The sequence below is a fragment of the Scleropages formosus genome, chromosome 7, assembly GCF_900964775.1.
Source record: "Scleropages formosus chromosome 7, fSclFor1.1, whole genome shotgun sequence".
Lineage (NCBI taxonomy): Eukaryota > Metazoa > Chordata > Actinopteri > Osteoglossiformes > Osteoglossidae > Scleropages > Scleropages formosus.
This window is the reverse complement of record NC_041812.1, coordinates 29,888,320-29,907,691: the sequence shown is the minus strand read 5'-3', so window position 1 is coordinate 29,907,691 and position 19,372 is coordinate 29,888,320. Positions and strand designations below refer to the sequence as shown.

Genomic DNA, 19,372 nt, shown 5'->3' with positions numbered 1-19,372 from the left:
GGGCTCCCTCTCTACTGCTGGTCTCGCTGGAATGTGCATCACGAATGTGTGGAAGGGAGTGCCATGTTTGCAATTGCAGGATGTTTGTTCGCTGCTCTCAGCTGGTGCGAGTGACTTGCTCCCAAGGACAGGTACGCAAAGAGGCTTGTCAACCATGACTGTTTTGAGGGAAACAAGGTGTAAATTGCATTAATAGCTCATGGGTCCTTGCTGCGGGGGGCGCGGTGGTGCAGTGGGTTGGACCGGGTCCTGCTCTCCAGTGGGTCTGGGGTTTGAGTCCCGCTCGGGGTGCCTTGCGACGAACTGGCGTCCCGTCCTGGGTGTGTCCCCTCCCCCTCCGGCCTTACACCCCGAGTTGCCGGGTTAGGCTCCGGTTCCCTGCGACCCCGTATGGGACAAGCGGTTCAGAAAATGTGTGTGTGTGTGTTGGTGGGTCCTTGCTGCTCGCTCCTCACAATTAAAGATTTGCCTTTGCATGAACCTCAGTTTTTAGCTAAAATTGTAGAATGACTAAAGAACTGTGAAATAAGGTACAGTAGGCCACACAGGGCTTTTCGTGCTGAATTTAAAGTGCATTTATAAAATGTGAACGCTCATCCCTCAGAAATGAGCATTTCTCTCTACAGTATACTATAATTTACAGTATACATATACTATACTCTATATAGTACTCTACTGTATATTATTTCAGTTTACCTCAAAACTGTAACATTGTTATGGAAGATAGTTTGCTGATAATATAAAAAAAATTAAGATTATTACTTTCCTGTTGGGCTTTAATTACGAATATAACAATTGACTTTTATTAAAAAAAAAATATTTGGAGAATTAAATTATGATGAGAAACAGGGCTTCTGCAACCCGGCAACCTATTACAAGCCCTTTCCCTATTACCTGCTCATTTATTCAAATATAAGTTTGAAACATTTTGTTTCCTAGTGTACTTCGACTACAAATTTTCAAAAGAAAAAGTGACAAAGCCACTCAATTTTCTCTTCTCAGACAACTGAAAACTAACGTGCAATGGCTTAACTAGGTGTAATTCCGAACACTATTTTGTTCTTTCACATTTATTCTGCAACCGAACATTTTTCAACAAAATAACGGCTGAAATAAGAATTATACGCAGCGGAGATATTCCACAGGCAGACGGATGCAACTGGCAGCCGTTGGATGCGCTCGACTCTCGATTAAGCGCTTCGGAGCTCGAGCTCGAGCTCGACTAGCGCTGCCTGCCTATTTGAATGTATCTGTGGTGTCTCCAGGCTTGTGTGTAACCTTAATGTTTTTAGACTAAAAAATATTTTAAGAAATATAGTGCGGGAGAGGAGTAGAGTCACGTTGTGAAGGGTAAAAAGAGGCAGCCGTTTTTCAGCCAGCTGTGTCGGTGGACATGCTTTTTCGGCGTTTGTCGCTAGCTTAGCTAGCTACGTCTGCGAAAAATCGCAACAAAAAATCCCGGAGAAAAGGTAGGCCGCAGCCTCGCAGCAGCTAGCTGGATGCTAACTGTGCTTCGAAAAAAGACCGTTAAAATGTGATTTCTGGGCTTCTTGGAGTCATAGCGGACTTTTGCCAACACGGTGTAATTACAAAGCGTCTGGGGAATTGAATTCCATCTGCCTTAGTCTGTTTTTCCGAGTGATGGGAAAATAATTGTACCTCCCTGCCTGGCTCGGCTAACTGTGTTGGTGTGAAAATACTCGTGCAAGTATTAACCAATTTCGTACAACCCTTCACATGATGTAGTTAGGGTCTCTTTCATTTTATCACGTGTTACTTTTTCTATGTGTTATTTCCGCGACTTTCGTAACTTGTTTGACCATTGCAGTTGTCTGCAGTGAGTGGACGGCGGTGGGGAGCTGCTGCTGTATTATAATAACATCATCATAGTTGTTATCAGATCTGTAATTGAATGGATTCATCAACTCCTGATTTTTGCTATGTAAAAAGGAGGACTCTTTTCAGAGGTACAGGCTTTTATGTCACACCAGAAACCCCTGTCTCGGACCGATGTGCTCATAACCAGTCCAGACCAGACCCAGAGAGCCCATTTTTTACATTGAACTGCAGCAACTAGCAAGTCGTTGTTGTCTTAACAGCTCCTGCCTGGTGGTGTCTGTTAAAAACGCATAAGTCAGTCCTCTGGCTTGTCATGTTGTTTTGTACTTTCACGAATAAATAGTAATTCATGATGAGTTTGGTTAATTTCATGTGCTGCTGTATCATACATATAACAGGGGAGCGCAGTGGGTTGGACCGGGTCCTGCTCTCCGGTGGGTCCGGGGTTCGAATCCCGCTTGGAGTGCCTTGCTTGCGACGGACTGGCGTCCCGTCCTGGGTGTGTCCTCTCCCCCTCCAGCCTTACGCCCTGTGTTGCCGGGTTAGGCTCCTGTTCCCCCGCGACCCCCTGTGGGACAAGCGGTTCAGATGGTGTGTGTCCACGCTGTATCATATAGTACAACACACTGACTTCTCTTCGTTCTGTTTCGATGGACTGTCTCTCCACATTTCGACAGCGAACCTCTGGCCGAGTTCTCCCGAATGCTGCTCTTAGGTGTAAGGCAAGCCTGTTCCCAAGAGAGCGGCGGCTTTACACTTCGCAGTGTACGAGTGGAGCAAGTGCAGTTTTTGTGCAATGGAAAAAGATGAAATTGATGAGCTGTGGAATGCAGATGTTGTGTGCAATGTGTGGCACAAGGTGCGTGTTGGGACAAGCTGGGTACGTAGTGGTCTGCTTCTACACATTGTCCTCATCGGTGCCAGGCTTCGGATTGTTCTTCTTCTTTGGCATCTCTCTTGGTCTCGTGTTGCAACAACTAAGGGTCAAGCAGTGTAACTATTGACTACGAAGTAAAGGAAATGCAGCGTCCAAGGCATTTTTAGAATCTATTAAAAAAAAAAAAAAAAAAAAAATCTTTGAGGAAATATTTACATTGGCTGTTTTTCAGTTTTATTCCCAGAATGTTCCCTTTGTCCTAAAAACACATTACTCAGCTTTAACTTTTGCGTTCCTTCTCATTTATTGCACATTGGTCTTGTCGACGTACCAGTTTTCAGGCTGTTTTGCGTAACATCTGTAAGGATTCATTCAGTGTTTTAAGTAGGCCTCGGGGCAGTAATGGGTGCATTTATCTTTTGATTTAATAATTTCCTCTGCCGCTGGTTTTGCAGTTAACGCCAGAAAAATTTTCTTGTCTAGTTTAAAAAACGACCTGGTGATTTGCAGTTGGAGAATTTCAATATTCTTCAACTCTTCTATAGAAATGTGTAGTGTTTGTTATTGTATGTAGGTTCTCTACTGCTCTTAAGCCAGTCGAATTAATATTTTTATGTTTAATTTTTCAAAATTTATTTAAAAAAGTTTTTGTGGGAATGAAACACTCCAAAGTTATTGGAAAAATAACTTGTTAGATTCTTCTCTCTTTGTACTTAGTACTTGTGCGCTTCCTGAATTCAACAGTGAGTTCAGGTTACACGGAAAACAGGAATTATGTGTTGTTAAAGGAGACTGCTTTAGGAAGATATACAGGTTGAATATTTTTCTGCCCATTTCACCTGGTGCATACCTCTCTCGTGGCCTACACAGAATCTACATGGCACGAGCATAGTCCTACAAGTGACGTCGCCTGCTGTGCGCGAGGCCCCGGCCTGCGGCGATGAAGGGCTCCCACCAGAAGAACTCGGTGCGGATCCTATCCGGCCGGGAGCGCGGCGCTCAGACATGCGGCTCCCAGCGGCTCCTGCAGCAGCTGGTGGAGGAGAAGACCCGCTGGATGAAGTGGCAGAGCCAGGTATGGAGTCAGCTTTTCAAAGCCAGATGCCACTAGGATATGGTGTATGTATGCACGTTCTCCCATTCCACCTTGTGCTTGGCAGTCTCAGGTCTTCCCTCTTACACAGCTTAAGGTAATTACTTACAAATAAAATAGAAAATGCACCGTAAGAGTTATAGGTGTGAGTAAGATGAGGTTTCATGTATGAATGTTGTGTTACAGTGCTGCCAAACTGGTAACCAGATTCCCAGAGGAAAAATACAAAATGACATTAACTGTTTGCATGTATTGGTCATCAAATTCATTGACCTGAGGTTTTTTAAAGAGAGCTTCTACTATTTAGCCAGTCTTATAGATCTCTTAGAGGTCATTTGTAAAGTTTTCATCCAGCAGCATTTCAGATATATACTTATCAGCTGGCTTCGCATTTTCAAGAAATGTGTGTAAATATTGTGAGTGAAGTCTTCGAAATGACGTATCTGTTTTTTAGACTTTTTGTCCTGGTATCTTTGAGTTGAGTTTTCTGTACCGCTTAATCACAGTGACTAAGGATGGAGAATAATAACAGGAGTTTGTATGCTGAAGAATGTCCTCTTATTCTTTTACCATTTTTACTGGACTTTTTAACACTTCTAAATTTAATGTGGTCTCTAAACTATGGAATGTAGTAGGTAATCGCCTGATATATTTTAAGTGGCTGCCAGGGGAAATTGGAGTCTGGACAGTTACACAGTGGTGATTTAAAATGCATGAAAGTGATGGAATGAGTGCTTGCATAAAACATGAAAGGATGCCTAAATGTGACTGGAATGTAGAAATACAGAATTGCACCCATATATATCTCCGCTGATCAACAGGTCATGTCTGATTAACTTAAGGGGGAAATTAACTGCAAGTAATGAACATGTTTTTGTTAGAATTTGAGGCATGACCAGATATGCTTTCAGCCACACCTTCAAGTTGATAAATTGATTACTTGCCTCACAAGTCAATTTAATTAACTGAAAAGGTATGTTACTTTGCTGGCCCAATTTGGTAGTGGTTACTGTCGGTAATAATTAACTCCAGTTGTCGTGAATAATTTATAAGGAAGTCCAAATCTGGGAAGACAGAATATATTTAAGCATTTTCTGGGCCAAAAAAGTTTAGTAAACATACTTGACATTTTCTTGTAAATAATCTTTCTTGTGCTGTAAATAATCTCCTGTACTTGAGTGATTGTGTGGTTTATTTTAATTAAACATGTTCTTGCAAAGCTTTGTGAAGAAACTGCATTGTTGAATGTATTGAAGGCAATTCCAGGAATATATCTGAGAATTATGTTAAAATGCTGCTACTCGGATATGCCAGATTGCAAATGTACAGAAGTCTGTGGTCTTTTTTTTGTGAAGTCTGCAAAAGAAAAAATAATTATAGTTACTGTTACATTTAATGTTATTTTGAAGTTGTGACAAGAATCAGGTGTAACCTGAGATTAGTTTTTGGACTGACATGACAGATTGGGGTGTATTTTCACAGAAAGTGGAGTTGCCAGACAGCCCTCGTTCAACATTCTTATTGGCCTTCAGCCCGGATAGGTAAGAACACAATTTTTTAATATATTTATTTTCGTATTCCTTAAGCTGTGTCACAAAATGTAGCCCTTAATGACTCTTTTGTCATCCCTCTTGGCTGCAGAACACTAATGGCTTCTACCCATGTGAACCACAACATCTACATAACTGAGGTGAAGACGGGCAAGTGCATCCATTCTCTGGTGGGCCATCGTCGCACACCATGGTGTGTGACCTTTCACCCCACCATCCTGGGCCTGGTGGCCTCTGGCTGCCTTGATGGAGAAGTCCGTATTTGGGACCTGCATGTGAGTGCAGCCCTTCATTTATGTTGGCTGTCCTTTCTGAAAATAACTGTGTGTGGAAAATAACTGTGTGGGCGTCACAGAGAGTAGTGCTGCTGTCTCACAGCATCTGGGTTGCGAGAGGACATGGGTTCGATCCCCAGTTGGTCCGTGTGGAGTTTACGTGTTCTCCCTGTGTCTGTGTGGGTTTCCTCCTACGGTCCAAAGACGTACTGTTCAGGTCCTCCCTGAATAATTGTGTGTGCGGCACAGAGCGTAGCGCTGCTGTTTCACAGCACCTGGGTTGTGCGAGAGGACATGGGGTTCGATCCCTGCTCAGTTTGTGCGGAGTTTGCATGTTCTCCCCATCTCTGCATCGGTTTCCTCCGGGTGCTCCGGTTTCCTCCCACAGTCCAAAGACATGGTGTTGAGGTTCATCCATAGTGTGTGAGTGACAGAGAGAGCGTGAATGTGTGTTTCACTGACATAGCTGAGTGACCCATTGTAAGTAGTGTATCTAGCAGTGTAAGTCACCTTGGTGAATAAGGTGTGTGGGCTGATAACATTACATAGAGTTTGTTGGAAGTCATTTTGGAGAGATGAATAAATGTAAATGGATGATTACTTATGTCTTGTTGTTGTGAAATTAGGGATGTGATTCTGGAAGTCATATTTCATTGATCCAAAATTCTAACTCATATCCTTGAAACATGGTCCATTCCCAGGGTGGCAGTGAGAGCTGGTTCACAGAGAGCAATGTGGCCATTGCCTCTCTGGCCTTCCACCCCACTGCCCAGCTGCTCCTCATCGCAACCAACAACGAGGTTCACTTCTGGGACTGGAGTCGACGGGAGCCCTTTGCGGTGGTTAAGACTGCTAGTGAGACCGAGCGAGTCAGGTCTGAGAGACTCCTTTTCTACTGCGCCTCCTCTTGGTCACATGACCTTCATCTGTCTTTTCATTTTGTTTAATTTGCCTAGTAATTCAACAGATACTGGATAGTTTTTGTCATCATTTACAGGTTGGTTAGATTTGACCCATTAGGACACAACCTTCTGACAGCTATTGTAAACCCTTCAAACCAACAGGTAAGTTTTGTGCCTCGGTGCTCACACACTGGATCTGATTTAAACAATGTTATCCAATAATCTCTGCATATAACTGCTTTATTTCGAGAAAACCAAGTTAATCCAAACCTGAACAGGGAAACCCTTGGGGTTCCGGCACGTTGAGCTCCCTCAGTTTATTAGTCTGGCATACTTTCATACACCTTTTCAAAGCTGTGTTGACCCATATATGTTTCTGGGTTCCTTTCTTTGGGATCAGGTCTCTCCTTGTTTGCTGTGACTCATCTGTATTTCGGCGGCCTGTGAGTTTTCACTGTTGCTCCTTTGTGTCCCTTTGCATGTTATCTGGAAGAACGACGATGACTCCGAGGTCCCTATGGACAGTGTGGAGATGCCTCATTTTCGGCCCCGGCCATTTTTGCAGTCGCAGCCTGTGCGGCGCACTCCCATCCTCCACAACTTCCTGCACATCCTCTCCTCTCGCAGCTCTGCAGTGCAGGCCGGGGAGCAGCCTGCAGCCCCACCACCCCCTGCCGAGCCCTCTGTCCTGCCCTTGGGTCGTTACACCTCCTTGCGGGAGCGGCCCTCATACCATGCTTGTGTGCAGCATCTGGGCATGGTATGCTTTTGCAGCCGCTGCGCAGCATCACGTGCGCCGCCTGCTCCTGAAGACTCGGCCGGCCCGCCCCCACCAGAACTCCCTTCCCATGCCTCTACCTTCTCTTCTGCCCGTACGGAGCCACGGCAGCCCTCTGAGGCACGCTCTAGCAGCCGGGCATCTGCCTTCAGCAGCGTATACAGTAGCACGGCAGGCAACACCCTGCGCAACCTGTCAACAGGGCCTGTACGTCGGGGCCTTCTGGCCGTCACTAGTCCCCCAATTGGCCACTCCTCACAGGCTGACCGGGACTCCGATCACTTGGCGCCGGCCGACTGGACAGGCGGTGTGCTGAATGTTCGTACAGAGGCAGGGCCCGCTAGTGGCGCCGGGGTTGTGGGTGACGGCATGCCTCCTCCTAGGACTAGTGCCTCCTCCGTCAGCCTGCTTTCTGTGCTTCGGCAGCAGGAGGGCACCTCCCAGCCTCCATTCTACACTTCCGGTACAGAGGGGCGGGGCTATTCCTTGCCAGGGTCAGGGCCTGGACCCTCCAGCAGCAACCCCAGGAGCGGGGCGAGCACTAGCTGTGGGCACCACCCCGTGGCTGAGGGCGGTAGAAAAAGCCCTGCTTCCATCCGAAACGTCCTGCAGTGCAACCTGAGCCGCTACTTTATGGAGTACGACCGCATGCAGTCCGTGGAGCAGAACATGGGTGCCGTGGGCAACGAAGGCAGCTCCCAGCAGCAGCAGCAGACGCAGGAACTGCTCAACAACAATAACATTGACTCTGAGCGACCGGGCCCATCACACTATCAACTGCCGCACCCTGGCGAGAGCAACTCTGGCCTCCCGCGCGGTCACCTAAACCGCTGTCGTGCATGTCACAACCTGCTCACATTCAACCACGACACTCAGCGCTGGGAGCGCACTGTGCAGACTGCCACTGCCTCCAGCTCAGAGGAGGGCACTGCCTGGCAGCCGCCAGGCTCTGCCTTCGAAGCCTTTGGCCAGGGGTCGCCACGTGAGCGCCAGCCCACCGAAAGGAGAGCGGTGGCTACAGCGGCGGAAGCGGCCGGCAGCATGCCATCCACCTCTGGGTCACATTTCCCCCATGCAGGGACTTCGAGGCAGCAAGGGGAGCAGACTGTGGGGCTGGTGTACAGCCAGGAGACGGGCCAGTGGGAGCGCGTTTACAGGCAGTCCGCCACAAGCCGAACTGGGAATGTATCACAAGACGCCTTAAACCAAGAAATGCCTGAGGAGAGCTCGGACGAGGATTCGCTGCGAAGGTGAGCTTTTGCGTCCACCTGCTGCTTAACAACACGCATCTAATCTGCATGTCGGTGCTTCTGGGACCAGATGGTTTTTGAGCAAGGTACTTAACCCCGGAAAGCCTCCTCTTTGTCAGGTCTAGTGGAGACTTTTCAGTTATGGATGCGGGACGTTCATTAACCTGTGCTAAAGCCCAAAAACTGTGAATTCCGTGAACTTCTCTAATTGATAGACACAAGGTGCTTTGTCCTCGGATCTGTCCCATTTCGCTTGAAAGACTCAGCTTTGAGCCACTACCCTTGCTTTAGCACCCCTGAGAAACGTTGAATAGGAACGGTAAAAATTACCCACCTGCATAAATGGGTTGACTGTAAGTAGCTTGAGGAAAAAAGTCACCTAAATGAATAAATACTTAAATTGGAGCACTCTCAAATTCACCAAGCAGTTGTAGATGTTCCGTTGAAGATTGTTTGAAATGTGGAATGTGGTTTTTACCCTTTGTGTTAGAAACTGTGTTGCATGGCAACTAAAGCTCTAGTTTTAAGGTGTGGTCCTGGTCGGGCTTCTAGGATGCAGGCTTTGGCGCTGTATTTCGCTGCTTTTCTTCCAACGTTATCTTCCAGCCTGGCTTTCACAGAGTATTTGAGATGTTTCAAGCTATTTGTCCTCTTTAAATGAATATCTATTTCTTCTAGTAATAGTTCTACTACTACAGTGTATTTCTCATTTTCTAGTATTTTTCAGTTTTGCTGCCCTTTCACTTTAGTTTTCATGCTAACTGCACTCTCTGGCTGACAACCTGCTGCTTCCTCTGTAAAATGCAGGGTGCTATGTGGTGGCACAGATCAAAGGAAAACCTACTGGTTATACCATAGTAATATCCGAAAAAGTAAAATCCAGACAATCTCTTCCTTGGGACAGCCCATACTTTGTGCCTTCACATTATTGCAGCATGATGCTGAAAGAAATTTTGTCTGTTTTCCTTTTTTTAAACAGTACGACAGTACATGGACTTCTGTCATCGTAAATAATTTGTCTGAGAGATGTGAAAGTTGTGCTCTTATTTACAGTTGACCTGTTCCAATCTCACTTGCTCTCAAGCATGAGATAACAGCTGGGATTTTTGACTCGCAGTTTGTTTGCTCCAGGTTTTGGTTAAATCCTGATGTCTGCATCTGTGAAACTTGAACTTACTACTGTTTTTGCTACACATTTGCAGTTTTGCAGCTGCACAGTTAAAATTCTTTAAACCTGTGCGCTCTGGGGTCTGAACCACAAGTTCAAGCTTTTACATTAGACTAGTAGCCTGGCAGTTATTCTGGATATGGTGGGTGTGTCTGCACAATCCATTCTTGTGTCATTTCTTCATGGTATTACCAGCGGACCCTTAGCCTTTATCTCCACTAACTGAAGCCAGGAATGCTGTGGGTTATGGCTCAGATGGGAAGATTGCTTTGGCTGGCAGGGAAAGGTGACACCTTGCTCTCGATGGGCAAAGATTCAAATCCCTGTTCCTGCTGCAGTAGCCTTGATGAATTACCTTGGTAAAAATTCCCCAGCTATGTAAATGGCTAAGTCATTGTTGACTTGGAGAAATATTTCCGCTAAATAGGTTGGTACTAAGGAGGCATACAAACAAAACTTGAAAATTATGCCCAGCTTTCCTCTTGGTGGCAGTATAGTACAGTACAAAACAACATGCGTTGAAAAACTATTGGCAGGATCGCTCCGCATACTTTATATTAAAGACATTTATTTTACCTCCTGTTTTGAAATTCCAACCCAACAAAATTCAATTAATAAATGTTTATACAGTATGATATTTATAGTTTTTACATGTATACCTGGATAGAAATATGTATAGTTTTATTACATTAGAGATAAGTTACAATGATTTTTAACTTCTGATTTAGGGAAAGACTCTCTAATGTGATTATGGGGATTAATTATTTCAATTATAAGGGTCCCAAAGTCAAGGAAAATTGAATTTGACACAGACCTACACTGATTGGTCTTCATTACTTTCAAATAATGCTTGTAATTATATGTTGTTGATTAGCTGTGGGAATTACAGCTAGAGGTGCCCACAAATCTTTGGTGGCGTAATGCCCAATTTGCCCAAGTGTAACATGGATCCATATCCATCTACCGGGCTTTTGGGGTACTCTTGTAATTAAAATGTATTGGGCTATTCAGACTGTATATTGAGTTTTAGGATTAGAAAAAAACGTCATAATATTAGGGCAAGTTTAAGCACAGTTTGTTTTTTCCTTTCAGGCTAATAGGATTTCATTGTAAGACATTTCTCAGTACTTCCAATAATCCGACAGTAGTTTGTATGCATACAATCCATGTCTTCTGATGAATGATGGTAATTTTTTTTAATCTGTTGTGAAGAGCACTTTGTGTGTGCTGCTTTGGAGAAAAATGCCAAAAATATGGTAAGTGTATTTTTACATTGACTTTATTCATTTAGCTAATGCTTTTCAACAAAGCGACTTGCAATATAGAGATACTTACAATTATTTACCTAATTATACAGCTGGGCAATTTTAGTGGAGCAATTTAGGGTAGGCATCTTGCTCAATGGTATCACAGCTGGAGATGGGAATTGAACCTGTGAGCTTTGGGTCCGAAGGCAGTAGCTCAAACCACTGCGCTACCGGTTGCCCCTGGCAGCTGACATGTTGACATAATGCCAGATTTTTATGTATGCTACAGATGAGCATGTTTTGATTAAAACAATTAGTGAATGCTTTTTCGTCGTTGCACAATACGTCTCAGTGAATGTGTTTGTTGGCCTGTTGTAAGCAGTGAGAAGATATTGCTTAAGAGTGAATGTCAGGATGGTGGGGCAGCTTTAAACCAGGAGAGCCACAGATGTTTTCATCCCGTGTGTGTGTTCTCTTGCGCATTGAAATGGGGGACCTCTTTGCTGTGAGGTGGTTCTGCTGTTTGTGTCATACTTGCTTTCAGCCTGTGCTGCTAACTGCGCACCAGTTGGCGATGAACAGTTAACCGACTGATGCTCACAGCCTCCTCCTCAGGACATCCGTTCTTGGATTTTGCTGCTGTCAAAAACAGCTTGTGTGACCCGTGAGAGGGACAGCATCAAATCTCACAAGTGTGAGATGTGGTGTATCACCTGGCAGTAGAGTCATCTTTCTTTTTTTTTATTATTTTTTTATTTTTAGAAAATCTGTAAAGTTAACTTTGGCTGCTTATAAATATATTGCTGCTGGTGAAGCGTTCATGGCCAACAAAAATAAGCCAGTCTGTAACTAAGCAATTATAATTCAAGAGCAAACCCATAGTCATCTTTGTTCTTATTTTCTAATGTTTGTGAATTGACCTCCAAATTGACCCAGTGTTTTGGCCCTTTGCTGACAGGAGACTGCTAGAGTCCTCTCTCATCTCTCTCTCTCGATACGACATATCTGGATCCCGAGACCATCCCATCTACCCGGATCCTGCGAGGTAGGTCCTGACAGTCTGGGATCGATGCTTCAATTTTGGATCTTTGACAACTCCAATTTCCAAGACACGTGTTGCGGTTTAAAGTGTGAATAGCTGCATTTTCTCTTCCTCTATCTCTTATGTTAACACACATGTCTAATAAACACTTAAAACACCTTCCTCATATGTTTTTCATTACTAAGACTGAAAACATGTCGAACACTCACACCCCTTTCAGTCTTAGTTCTTGAAGATGACAGGTTAGTGTAACTTTGTAATTCATTTTAATGATTAGGGTTCTCATGGTGCTGTGCAAGTGGTAGCATTTGGGATTTTATTTTCTTTTGAAAGTTTAGAATGCCAGAATGACATATGATCATGAAAACGATTTATGCTTTATTATTAATAAAAATTCTTCAGATAAATTGATCAAGAAAAAGAAACACTGATAAATGTCTTTAAATTTTAGCGTTTACAATGTGACTTTGTCCAGTTTATTCAATAATTCTACTTTTGTGAAGAAATGGCATTTTTTCCCGTTTCTATAGCATTTTATTTGAGTTATTAGAAATGGAAATAGCTGGAGAATTGTGCATGTATTTTGAGAAACAATCATAGGCAAACTTAAGAAAAGGCAGAGCGAGCTGTCATTACCAAGGTGGTGTGTAGCAGCAGCGATGGGATCATTACATGTTTCTGCCGAGCCTGGAGGAAACCGGCTGATCAACATCAAAGCCCGTTCAGCGATGTCTGCAAAATCCCTGCCTCAGGTTTAATTGCTTGAGTTTGTTTATTTGTTGCATGGGCACAGACAGTGTTAGTATTTCAGCCTTTTTAACTGTGAAAATGAAACACTTCCTTGTTCTTCAGATCATAAATACACATCGTTTGTTGTTACGCACATTTCTTTAGAAACTTAAACCCCTCTACCAAAACTTTCTTCTCTGTTGAAATGAAAACATTATTCATCTTGCTACTAGTGTTTATCATAATGTAGTATTTGGTGAAATGGACCAACACAGATGAATCATATCATGGTTCAAAACAGGGTCATTAGGCTGTGCACTGGGCATTTTGAAAGACCAACTGCATGTTGTTTTCTCCAAACGGGAAGACCTCCATTGCCCCTGAATATCTTCAGCATTGGGTTTGGCATAACTCTGTTGTCGTTATTGTGGGCAAACACATTTCATTTTGAATTTGGAAAGCTAATTGTATTTCTCAGGGTTTTTTTTTTTTAATTAAACATTTGTTCATTTAGCAGGTGCTTTTGTCTGCAACGTACGTCTCAGAATAATGCAGACTGGCCTTAAACCAACAGAAAGACAGATTTGGATTTACATGTTCATGAAGCACTTAGAAGATCAGAGGAGAAGTGAGTCTGAAAGGGGGCGTTATGAGACCCTTCATAACGATATGAAGAGAGATTCAGCAGTTCTGAGAGAGAGCGAGGGAGGTTATTGCACCACACTGGAGGCAGAACCAAAAACCTTTGTGCTTTTGATTTTGGAACTCTTGCGTGTGGGACCACCAAGTGGGCAGAAGTGGAGGTGTGTAGCAGTCTGGTTCGGGTGTAGCAAGTGATCAGGTCTTTATAAATTTTATTTTTTAGTTACAGCACAGGGTTACAGAGACATTGCAAATACATCCACTTGCATAGAGCAAAGCTTCACGGTCAAAGGTATTGCTCAGTTTTCAGTGTGAATTTGTAATGGAGAAAAAAAAATCACAGGTTGTCCATCAGTACTTCCCTTCCTATATTTTTAGTTTCTCTTTATGGGTATTGATTAGCACTGAGTAATCACTCATATAATTTATTTCTTCACCAGTATTATACAAGTGGCTGTAACAGTCAATACTTTATATGTGGACAAGTGTACCGTATGTAATCTGCTTATTGTGGTGCTAATACCTTTCCCACAGCACCCCCTTGCAGTTGTGTAGTAAGGGACTCTGCAGTTATGTAGTGCCTTGCAGTAAAAACATACAGAAAATATATACAAAAGAGGCCTCGTATGGAAGTTGATTTTTTTGTTTGTGCAGCTAGTTTCCCAGATATGTCTTTTGAGAACTCGCCCTTCTGTGAACTTGTGGACAGCGAATGCTTATGACTCTCACATTCATTATGAGTAAAAGTAGACATTGTATTTCAAGGTCTTTAGCGCTGTTTCCTCGGGTCTTGATCTTGTGTTCCTAAGCTGTCGTCTTTTAGCCAGATACCCTTAAAGAAAGGAATCTTTTGTCAGAGATGATAATTTAGATTATTTTCCTCTTGCCTCATCCACTGAATCACATCTTAATTATGCAAAACCTCCAGATAAGGTAAGCATAACTTAAAATAGAAGTGTCTTTAGGCTTTCTTCAGTAATGTAGCTTCTCAAAATTATGAAGCTGAAAAGGTCAACATGCAGAAATGATGGCAGGAGAAATTAATTTGATTGATATTCATGTGATTTAATCAACCCTCCCCAGTTCTGAAAAAAGAAACGTACGTATTTCTATGTGGTGTGTTTTTTTTTTTTTTTTTTTTTTTTCCCCCCCTCTTTTGCTGGCAATTTTTTGGGCAGGCAAAGATGGCAATATTTCACGTGTACTCATGTACCCCTGTCTAATAAGTTCCAGAATGGTGCCCAGACCTTCCATAATTTCTTTGGATTGTAGGAGAAAATGAAGTAACCTACATATTTAGAAAGAGAACTCTGGGTGTTGACCATAATGGGATTCTAACCTGAGTCCTTTGAGTTTAACGTACGTCCAACATCCTTTGTTTTTCCCCTTGAGTTTTTAATAGAGTACAGTCAGTGCTGCTGAGTAAAAACAATATAAGAATGAGTTTCCACAGAAAAAATGTGCTCTGCCTTATTTGTTGGATAAGTTTCCTCCTTGCTCTTATTGGGCACGCACACGAACGCAACATTTTTTATGAATTTTTTCATGCAGGTTGTCCCCGGCTGCCTATTACGCCCAGCGCATGATCCAATACCTGTCTCGGCGTGACAGCATCCGCCAGCGCTCCCTCCGCTACCAGCAGAACCGCCTGCGGCCCTTGCCCTCGTCCTCGTCCTCATCCTCTGATGGCCCAGCCAGCAATCCATCGCCCCCCATAGAGAACAGTGAGGTGGACTTTGAGGAGTTTGAGTGAGTCACTATTTTGTACCTCACGTTGAAGTCAAGGAAACCCTTTAAATATGGCACTGACCCTACATTTTTTCCTCTAACTGGTCTGTTTTCATGTGTGTTCTTCTCTAGTCCATGTTTCTTTTTTGCAGGAGTAAAGGTGGTATTCTCTGCTGTCTGAAAGCAGTGTGTTTCACTCTGAAGTGAGTGTGTATCATAGGGCTTAACTTATCTCAGTCCAGTTAATGTGGGAAAAGTTTTCCCTGCTTTGTCAGTCTTACTGATATTTGAGTGGTTTTACTATTGGTTGAATATTTTCATTAGAGCTTCACTAGAGTTTTTACTTTAACTGTTGGCATATAGTTTTATTTCCCTACCATTAATGAGTAACTGCAAAATGGGTTCAGCTGTCATATTTTTAGCATATAGGTCATTTCTAAAATCCGTATGTATTTTCTAAAGTATTCATATGTGAATGTGTGGCAACATTGCATGATTGCATCATGAAGAAAATATCATAGTGACAGCCCTCAAGTTACGATGGTCCGATTTGCGATATTTTTTTTTTTTTTTTTGGACTTTATGATGGTGCAATAGCGATATGCGTTCAGTAGAAGCCATACTTTGAATTTTGAATCTCCCCCTCCCCTTCCCCGGGCAAGTGATATGCGCTATCATACTGTCTCGTGATGCTGGACAGCGGTAGCGATCCAAATCTTCCAGTCTGCCGCACTGTCGCTAGTGTATACAACTGATTCTCTACAGTGTTCTGTGTTTCCAGTGGTTTTTTTTTGAATATGCCCCCGTATCTACGTTGTGTTTTGTGCATCCATCATGTCTACGAAATGCCCATCTGTGTCTCCTGCTACTGGTGACAAGAAGAAGAGGAAGGCAATTACTCTTGAGGAGAGTGTTCAAGTGTTTAAATGTTCGATTTAGAAATACCCCCTCCGGTAAACAAGTTACAGCATTGTTCGCACAGCGTTAATTGCAAACAGTATTATTGCCACAGATCTTTTTCCTCACTCAGCGCTGTTGGAAACATTTAAGACTTCTTATGAAAGAATGTACCTTAAAAATAATTGTTAATAGTAAATTTAAAGTGCAAGAGTGCAGTAAAACACACACAAAAACAATATAATAAAATTCTTTGAAATGAAAAGAAAAACAAACAGTAAAGTAAAATTAACTCATCAATTAAAAGCAGTGGAGAAGAAAACAGTTCTTGCCTTAGATTTAAAAATGGTTACCACTGGGGCATATCTGAGATCCATGGGGAGCTGGTTCCAGCAACGCACAGCATAATGGCTGAAAACCATTTCATCATGTTTAGTCTCAGCTCTGGACACTGCTAGCTGATCAGTCCAAGCAGATCTGAGAGACCTACCAGGCCTATTCTTACACAACATGGCCCACTATTGCCTGTGTAACAGCATGCATTTGTTTATCTTTTATCACCTGCTTGCCCAATGTGGGAGTCCAGAGCCTGTTCCAGAAGCATAGGGTGTGATATAGACCCTCGACAGCATGCCAGTCCATCGCGCTACAGTCACACACTTTGATTTACACATTCGGACAGTATGAGCAAGTCACTCACTGGTTAACTGGAAACGCATATCTTTGCGCTGAGGGAGGAAACGGGAGCACCCACAGGAAACTTGCTCAAACTCGGGGAGAACATGGAAGATCCACAGTGACTGAGCTGGATTCTAACCCATGTCCAAACCCACAGCTCAGGAGGAGTAAGACGATAGCCCTACACATTGTGCCAAGTTGCTGTCCTGTTAGTAGTTAAACGATTTTACTGTTGACTCGCATGCTCCTGAGTGACAGTACATCTTTAGCTTCACTGACATTGCAGGGACATGAGTGACATTTTGATCTAATAGTTTTTAGTATGCATTTTCTCCATGAATAGTGTATAAATATCTATGTACGTGTGCATTTTATTGTGCCTCCTCCACAAAGTCAGTAACTCCTTTGTATACTTTTTGCTCTGTGTGTGATACCCAGAGTGCTGCAGGCACTACACAGGGTCCATCCTGCAAAAATCCTGTAGGTTGTCATCAATGGGTGTAAAACTTGCTCTCTAGCATTTTGAGGAGCACTGCTCCACCCGTTCCTCGTACATCACTATCTTCCCGTCAACACCCTCTTCCATCTTTTCTTGTGAAGCAAGTGCAGGCCGGCTTGTTTACAGGTTTCAGACAGCAGTACGATGCCTGGATTTAGACATGTCCTTGTGGTGGTGACTGGAAGCTCAAGTGGTCTTCATATATTGACCACTCGCTGACCAGTCGCAAGTCATCACTAGAACCCTGAGTTGGCTTTGGAGTGTCAATTCTACCCGCTCCCCTTCCTTTAAGCATATCATATAAATGTACGTTTAACAGCTAACCGGTTAGTAGTCGACACCACAAATACAACTGAAATGCAAAATGTGTTGGTGTGGACAAAACTGATACTGTATACAGAATTTGAAGTTGCCCGTTTCTTACAAAATGTGAGTATGATGCATTGTGAAAACAGGAGTAACAGTGAAGTTTAGAAGATAAGCAGGAAGACATGCTTGCACATTCCTTTTCCCCAAAAAAGTTAAATAGAAACTCTTCGGTGCCCTGCGACGACCGCTGTTTGTGTCACACTCCTTCCTATCCTTCGGTTGCTGTCTCACAGGCGAGCCAAGCTAATTACACATGCGCACACTTGTATGCACCGCTCCCAGTTTCCCACAATGAGGAGGGACGTCATTAATACATCTTTTAGCCAGGAAGAGCAGGGAGGGCATAATTACAGCGGTTTGCTCATAGTGCCGCAAATGAAACGGGCAAGATAACGGGAAAAAGGAGCTAATTAAAAGAATTCGTATCTATCAGGCGGTGCCAGAGCAGAGTGCCTTAAAAAGCTTTCCCTTAAAAGCAGGTCCCAGAAACAGTTATGGTCGGTCCTGCTTATGATAAGGATTGCCTAATAAATGAACGGTAACACTTATGTCATCACATCCTTTGTGCGTATTGCTTGCTTTGTGCACATAGGTATTTGCCTAAAATATATACTAATTAGTTTTTTTTTTTTGTTGGAAATATGCAGGTGAGTGTAGCAGTGGAATTCAGGCTCTTAATGACAAGTATCGATCCTCCTTGTGAGGAGAGCCACATTAATGCTAATGTTGCTAAGTTTTTCTTTTCCCACTTGCAGTATCTTTGCAGACTTTTAAGTTTCTTTTCTGTCAATTTTAAAATCACTACTTGTATTCAGACAGTGTAGTGGTAGCAGGCAAGCGTATTCAGTGTATTGTTTCCTTCCTATATGCTTTTGTATGAACATATATTTAAATTGTCTTTCTTCTTTATCCTCCTAAATGAAGCTTACTTTTTGTGAGTTATTTGTAACAGCTTAATTGCTTTTGTATATTTAGCATTTTCTCCACCTACGTTATTGAAGTCATTTAACTAGAAGGCTACTCTGCCGGTGCTGTACTTCGAGGGCCATTTTCTAGTAGTTAATGTAGGCGCATATCGAATAGAGCACATCTGGCAATAGTCATTGGTGTGCCGAGGCGCACGTTTCCATGACTCGAAGGATTCAGCTGCCCTCAGGAGCTTGATGGGGAATAATGTTAACTTTCATTATGGAAAACAGGATCGGCATGCTTCGTCTGAAGACCCCGGTAATTACAACAGGCCTCTTTTCACCTGATTTTTTTTAGCATAATTTGGTTGCTCTGCTTTCTGCAGGGTCCTGAAGCTACACTAATAAAGCAGTGTATTGTTTTTCACCGACTATGAAATACCTGTGTGCCATTTTACGACAATGAAAGTAAATTATATAATATTTTAGTTCAACGTAATTACAAAAGATTGTTTTGATTTGCGCAGGTAATGGCTAATAACAGATATTCAGTCCTGCCAGTCACATGTGGGGCAGGTCATCTGGGTGTGTTGCAACCCAGAAGTATGATTTTGGTAAACTTAATGAATTTTTCCCCTCAACAGTAAATAACTAAACCCCACAATAGTTAACTGTACTTTAGAATCACACATCTGCCTCTTTCTACTTATTTACATTTACATTTATTCACTTAGCAGACGCTTTTGTCCAAAGCGACTTACAGTCATGGATACCATGTAGTGTTACTAGCCCACACACCTTATTCACCAAGGTGACTACATTGCTAGATACACTACTTACAAGGGGTTACTCATCCATGCACATTATGTAATGTACACATTGCATTTTCTATGAGATGTAT

The 19,372-nt window shown here is 43.0% G+C and overlaps 1 protein-coding gene across 2 annotated transcripts in view; it reads left to right on the top strand.

Annotated features, from left to right (window-relative positions):
* Positions 1-1,229: 1,229 nt before the first annotated feature.
* ambra1b (autophagy/beclin-1 regulator 1b) overlaps positions 1,230-19,372 on the top strand; it is a 57,193-nt gene continuing 39,050 nt past the window's right edge. For both annotated transcript variants that reach the window (XM_029253511.1, XM_029253510.1), the window contains exons 1-9: positions 1,230-1,469; positions 3,587-3,791; positions 5,292-5,350; positions 5,451-5,634; positions 6,336-6,508; positions 6,632-6,698; positions 7,030-8,564; positions 11,938-12,024; positions 14,944-15,141. In XM_029253511.1, coding sequence (XP_029109344.1) covers positions 3,657-3,791; positions 5,292-5,350; positions 5,451-5,634; positions 6,336-6,508; positions 6,632-6,698; positions 7,030-8,564; positions 11,938-12,024; positions 14,944-15,141 — 2,438 coding nt within the window. In that variant the 5' untranslated portion in view covers positions 1,230-1,469; positions 3,587-3,656. The remainder of the gene's footprint in view (positions 1,470-3,586; positions 3,792-5,291; positions 5,351-5,450; positions 5,635-6,335; positions 6,509-6,631; positions 6,699-7,029; positions 8,565-11,937; positions 12,025-14,943; positions 15,142-19,372) is intronic.